The following is a 6,722-nucleotide window of genomic DNA, read 5'->3' as shown; positions in this document are numbered from 1 at the left end:
GAGATGGCTCAGTGGTCTAAAGCAACTACTTGGAACAAGCTTTGCAAAGCACAGGCACCACATGCCAGCCAGCCCCGCCCCCTGGTGGGCTGAGCTGGCCACACACACACACACACACACACACACGAAAAAAAAAAAAAGAAGAGCCAGGGCTTGACTGTGCTAGGTGGGGAGCCTGGCTGACCTGTGCCTGTCTCTCTAGGGGCGCGGACATGGAGATGACCCTGGAGCGAGCCGTGAGCATGCTGGACGCGGACCACACGCCGCCGGCCAGGGTGGCAGCCGCGGCCACCTTCATCCAACACGAGAGCTTTCAGAAGGCCGAGGCCCGCAGGCGGGTGCGTACCGCGGCGCTGTGCAGGGCGACTCTGCGCATGCTATGCATTTAAGTGCTTAAAACTCTTCGCGGAGGTTGGGTTTTGTTTCTTTCATTTAAAAGGAAATACTCGTTCTGTAAAATCCTTTCCTGCAATTTGGAAGTATAGAAAATGAGTTACTGGAGGAGCCTCCCTCGGCGCAGAGTGGGGGGTGGGTGTTGTTTACTTTCCATGGATTTATGGGGTTTTTCTGGTTTCCTTTGTCATTTATTTCCAGTTTCATTGCACTGTGGTTAGATAATATCCATGGGAAATTTTCTATTTTCTTATATACACTTAAGCATTATTGCAGGCAGCCGAATTAAATAAAAGTATTATAGGCAGTTAGACAGCCCCAGGCCCTAGAAGGAGGTAACGCAGAAGGAAAGATACCTTACAACTGTGGGAGGGACAGATGCTCCTGCTGTGAGCCAGACCTAAGGCCCAAAGATCAAACAAATGCTAACCTCCCTAAAGATCATAACCGAGAGAAAGCCAGGAAGACCCATTATCTGATGGCTACCAGATAAAGTCCTGTTTTATATTCATACCTACTTGCTACATGACTCCCTTCCTCATTTGGTCCTGGGCTTAATCAATTTTACCTGAGCAATGGTGCTTTTAATCTCATTGGTTGACCATGGTTTTGTCCCACCCCACATCCACCTAAGCCAGTTCCCTCTTTCTCCACGTTAGCCCCACATGGTTTTACACTATAAAAGTCCCTGGAAGAGACATCTTCCTGGGGACTACCCACTCGGGGACCCCCCCGTCCCATCCCTCTCTCAGACAGGAGCTTTCATTCCTCAGTAAATATATTCTGCTTATAACTTCCATTTGTTCCTAAAATTCATTATTTGTTTTTAGAGAACGTGAACTCGTCCAGGTCAGGAGATCACTTTTCCCTATGTCATTTGGAGGTTCCCTGTATCATTTGGAGGTCACCCCCCCATCAGATTTTCTCCCTGTATCAGCATGACCTATGGACTAGTATGTGGTCTATTTTAGAAATTGTCCCATGTGCAGCTGCAAAACTATGTAGTCAAATGTGGTGGGGTGGAACACTCTGTACATGTCCACTAAGTCCATCGGTTCCAAGTTCTGGTTCAGTTCTGCTACTTCTTTGCTAATTTTTTGTGTTTGATCTATCTTTTTGGGATAAGGGAGTGTTGAGGGCTCCTGTTAAGATTGTGGTATTGGATATTAGATTTTTCATGTCCATTAAGATTTGCTTTATATAGTTGGGTGCTCCCATGTTTGGTGTGTACATATTTATGAGTGTTACCTCTTTCTCTTGTATTTTTCCCCTAACCAGTATGTAATGGCTTTCTCTATTTCATTTGATCATTCTTGGTTTGAAGTTCAAACTATCTGCAAGCATGATTGCTACTCCTGCTTTTTTCTGAGGTGCTGGGGCATTAATATTGTTTTCCGTCCTTTGACTATCAGCCTATGAATTTATTTATGAGTTAAGTGTGTTTCTTGTATACAATATGTTGTTGGATTTTGCTTCCTAATCCACTCTACCAGTCTGTTTCTTTTAATTGGTGAATTGAGTCAATTTGCATTGATGGTTATAATTGAGATGGATTGACTTATGATTGACATGTTATTTACCTGCTGTTGTATACCTCTTTTTCTCATGTGTTTAATTGTTTGCCCTATTTGGTGGTTCTTTCATTTTCATTCATGGAATTGTGGTCATTTCACTCCCTCTCTAGAATATCTTCTAGTAGTCTGAGTAGGCTTGGCTTTGTTATCATGAAATTCTTTAGTTGTTCTTTGTCATGGAAGGATTTCACTCCTCCATCGAACTTGAAAGAGAGTTTTGCAGGGTATTGTAGTCTGGGCTGGAATTTGTTTTCACAGAGGAAGTACTCTGCTCCATGCTCTTCTTGACTTAATGGTTTATAAAGAGAAATCTGCCGTTATTCTGATGGGTTTTCTTTTAAATGTGATCTGATTCTTTTCTCTAGCACCTTTTAGTATATTGTCCTTGTGCTGGATTTCTTGGATCTTGATTATTATATATCTGGGTGTGTTTTTAATTGGGTTGATGTTATTTGGAGTTCTATATGCTTAGGTTAGTGAACGTCAGATTGTTTCCTCATCTTTGGGAAGTTTTCTGCTATTCTGCCCATATTCTTTTTATATCATTTATATTGGCTCCTTCTTTCTCATTGATGCCTATTAGTCTTTTTTTTTTTAATTTTATTTGTTTGTTTATTTATTTATTTATTTAGTGTGTGTGTGGCCAGCTCAGCCCACCAGGGGGTGGGGCTGGCTGGCATGTGGTGCTGGGGGATTGAACCGCGGTCCCTGTGCTTTGCTTAGCTTGTTCTAAGTAGGTGCTTTAGACCACTGAGCCATCTCACCAGCCCCCTATTAGTCTTACATTGTTCATCTTTGCATCATCTTGCAGATGCTGAATTATTTTTTCCTGCATTCTAGTTGTTTTAAAGAGATCTTTTCTTACGTTTTCACTAGCTACAATGGCATCTTGAAGATCTGAAACTCTATCTTCACTTTCATTCAAATAGTTTTACCAGCTTGTGATTGAGGTTTTAATTTTCTGTATATCTTTTTGAATCTGCTTTACAAATTCTATTTCTTTCCTATATTGCTCATTCAAGAATTCCATCATTTTTCTATTCTCCTGTATTTTTTATCAGTGTCTTCTTTAGAAGCACTTAATAATTCCTTCATTGTAGTTATCATTTTTTTTAATTCAGAGATTATTTCTGATCTGATTTCCTCTATACCTTTGTGCAGTTGTTTCTTTACTTCAGACACTATTATTTCAGAGATTTCAGGTATGTGCTTTCCAATTTCTTCAATGCTAGTGTCTCCTGCACTCGTTCTGGGTGGGCTCGGGGCCTGAGGATACATTTTGCTCCTTCTCTTTGTCATTTTGTATAGCACTGTCCTCTGACATTTGGTGCAGTTATTGCCTTAGCACCTCCCCATATTCTTACCCGAGAGAGATTATTTGGTTAAGGCAGTTACAGTTTTGTATTTACAGAACTACAATTAGGAACACTAATAATGGGTAGTGATATTTATCAATTGACCAACTTTTGTAACTAATGGGTTTGCATTTTATACCATAAGAGCAAATATTATATCTGTGTAGCTAAGCAGATATTAAGTTGGGAATTTGTATTCAAATTAGTTCCCATAAGTTCTGTCTGATCACCTCCCCTCTGTGTACCTGGGTGTTATAAGCAGATGAGTTCACCCCGGTTATTTGTTGCCCCCTATCTGAATCAAGAGAGAAAGAAGGAGGATGCTCTCAAAGATCTGGGTCTAGCAAAGTGTCTCACCTTAACGTGTCCAGATCTACCAAGTTTGAACTCATCCAGATGTTCCTGGCTTGGGCCTGGCTACTGTGCTTAGCTGCTTCTTGCTGCAGGCCATGGAAGTGACCGGCTGTGCCCCTCTGGCTAGATGTTCAGCTCCTGGATTAGCTGGCTGGGTCTGGCCCCTGGCCTCTCTGCAGGGAGTTCTGCTGCAGGGTTCCACACCACGGCTGTCTGATGGAGGAGGTTCCAGCAAGCGTGCAGATGGCCCCATACACACTCTGGCCCTGGGCTCTGGCTGGAAAGGCATCAATGTCTTTAAGACAATGAAAAATTTCTACTAGAGAAGAAAAAATCTACTAGAATCTACCCAGGGCCTCACACTGGATAGGCAGGCAATCTACCACTGAGGTATATCAACAGCGTTTTTTATATTTTATTCTAACACAGACTTTGATAAGATGCTTGGGCTGGCCTTGAGCTTGTAAACCTCTTGCCTCAGCCTCCCAATAGATAGGATTATAGGCGTGCGCCACCATGCCTGGCTACCTGGCAATGTTCTTAATTGTGTTTTATACACTATGAATTGTGTCTTGTTGGCTGATGGTTACTTCTGTATTTCTGTAAATACCCTTAAACTCTGTACTTGGATGCATTTACTCTGTTAGTTGGAAGCAGCCTGAGTTTCTTCAAATCCTGTTCGTGTGAATCATTCGCACTTCAGTCCCACTGAGAATTCGACCTCATATACCATGGATTTGGATGCTTTCCTGGCTGGCTCACGAAGTTACGCCTCCTGGCCCTGTGGAAAGTGTGGGAGTTAATCCTTTGAATCCTCTGGGCTAGTCGCCGCTCTGGCCTCAGGCAGTTTCTGTGTACAGGCAGCAGGGTTCCCACTCTGCTGGATACTGGAGGCGCCTCCCTTCTGGAGATCTCAGGAGTTCTCTTTCTGTGCAGCCCTTTCCTCTGGGTGTTCAGTGCTGCCCTTGTTAGTCCTCTGGTCTGCTCGCTCTGGGTTCTGTCTCTTTGCCTCTTGTTAAAATTTTCCCTCCCCCGCCCCCCATGGCCTGGGAACTTTCTCAAGGTAGTGTCCTGAAGCAGTGATGGGGACTGTCTTGCTTGTTTTCTGTCTTGGGATCACGTCCAATCTTTAAACAAGTTCAGATTCTGTAAGCCTTTTATGTTTTGTCTGGAGTTTGGTTTGGTTTGGTTTGGCTTCCTTTGGGGGTTTTTGGGAGGGGGAAGGATCTTGCTTTGTAATTCAGGCTAGCCTTGAACTCATGTCGTGGCCCAGGTTGGCATCAAACTCATAATGGCCTTTCAGCCTCCGCCTCCTAGTGCTGGGATTATAGGTGTGCACCACCCTGCTTGGCTTGTCCGGTTTTTTAGTTGTTTTCTTTTTTTTTTTTTTTTTGCGGAACCAGGGATTGAACTCAGGCCCTTGCTCTTGCCGGAGAAGCGCTTATTCCACTGAGTCATCTCCCCGGCCCCTTTAGTTGTTTCCTGAGAGAGGTAAACTGAGTTTTTCCTGTTGATGCATTTTAATTTTGCTAAATAAGTCCTTGATGGATCTTCCCAACTACAAGCTTACCTCTCACCAACGAGGGTATCAAGTGCCCATGTGTAATGCCATTCGTTACAACGCATGCTATATTTTTGTTTTTATTTTTGTTAGTGTAATAAGCAAAAATAAGTACCTTATAGAATGAAATCTTACTTTTCGAAATCAAGATTGTAGTTCAGTTCATGAAATGCAGTTAAAGATTAAAATCTCACACACACACACACACACACACACACACTTTTATAGTTTGAGATTGTCTTTCCTGCATAAACTGTTCCCATTATCATCTGCCGTAAGTTTCTCTGCAGTGGAAAGAGAATTTAACTGTACTAATTCACTTAAGTTAAAATCTTTCTCGAATTTTACACTTCCCCTTATCTTTTACATAATTTTATCCATAACTGATTACAGAGATTTCTTAATCTCTTTGCTTTCATCTAGTATTTTTAAAATATTCAAATCACTTCTCAGAGGAACAGAACCCTTTGCACATTAACATTTCATCCACATACAAGAGCAGGTGAATAAATTATGCAACAGCAGATGCAGTTGGCCTAAAAACACTGAGAAACAAACCTCACTTGCTCCTATGAATGTGTAACTCAACTAATAAAATGGTAGGATGGAGCTCATCCAGAGTCACTGTGCTAGCTGCTTTTCTCACTGCTGGGACAAAATACCTGACACAAGTTCAAGGAGGAAAAGGCCATTTGGGCTCATGGTTTGTAGAGGTTCCAGTTCATAGTCGGCTGGCTCCGAGGCAGTGCAGAAGGGCCGAGGGGCATTGCATAGCCCACGGCATGGCAGACAGAAGGCAGCAAGCAGTGAAGCAGGCCTCCCTTTCCCTTCTGTCTCATCCAGGCTGCAAGCTTATGGGCCTTCCCGTTTTCCACCCCTGGAATTATGCTAAACCAATCAATGAACTAATTTAACACCAAACACCCTTAATCTCAGAGCCACACACCCTCGATCCAGATGGCTCTGACAAGTCCTACCCACCGGCACATGAGATTTCAGGGGCCATCTAGATACAAGCATAGCAATCTGAAGCCAAGACTTCTCTTCTGCCCCTACACCACAGCAGTCAACACAGAGGACCATGACCTGAAAGGCACAGGTCTGCCCAGGCCGCAGTCAGTTTTCTGGGCAGACGCACTTGGCGGTCTTCTAGCTCAGTGCCGGTCCAGCATCATCCATGTGGAGATAGCATCAGATCCTGCTGGTCAAAGGCTCCTTCTCCAGGGTCACCCTCTGCCCCTTTGGAAGCCAGACGCAAGCCTACAGCCACTTGCCTGTGCTCCTTGATTGGCTGTGTCCCTGAGTACTCTCAGCTCCCTTGCCCAGCTCTGTTGGTTTACTAGTGTAACTCACATCCTCAGGGACACAGCACTGTTTATGCTAAAGACTGCTCAGGAAGGTGTGTGGGAAAGGTGTGCACCCAGCTCTCATGGGCTCTCCTTGGGGCTACAAGGAGCCTCTCCATGGCCAGCTATCTGGAAGCTC

General features: G+C 43.8%; 1 protein-coding gene across 1 annotated transcript in view; it reads left to right on the top strand.

Annotated features, from left to right (window-relative positions):
• Pkp2 (plakophilin 2) overlaps positions 1-6,722 on the top strand; it is an 82,054-nt gene that overhangs the window by 26,425 nt on the left and 48,907 nt on the right. The window contains exon 4 of the mRNA XM_004632191.2: positions 203-338. Within this exon, the coding sequence (XP_004632248.1) occupies positions 203-338 (136 nt within the window). The remainder of the gene's footprint in view (positions 1-202; positions 339-6,722) is intronic.

The sequence above is a fragment of the Octodon degus genome, unplaced genomic scaffold (assembly GCF_000260255.1).
Source record: "Octodon degus isolate 3935 unplaced genomic scaffold, OctDeg1.0 scaffold00047, whole genome shotgun sequence".
NCBI lineage: Eukaryota > Metazoa > Chordata > Mammalia > Rodentia > Octodontidae > Octodon > Octodon degus.
Note: the sequence above shows the minus strand (reverse complement) of the source record. Positions and strands in the feature narration are given on the sequence as shown.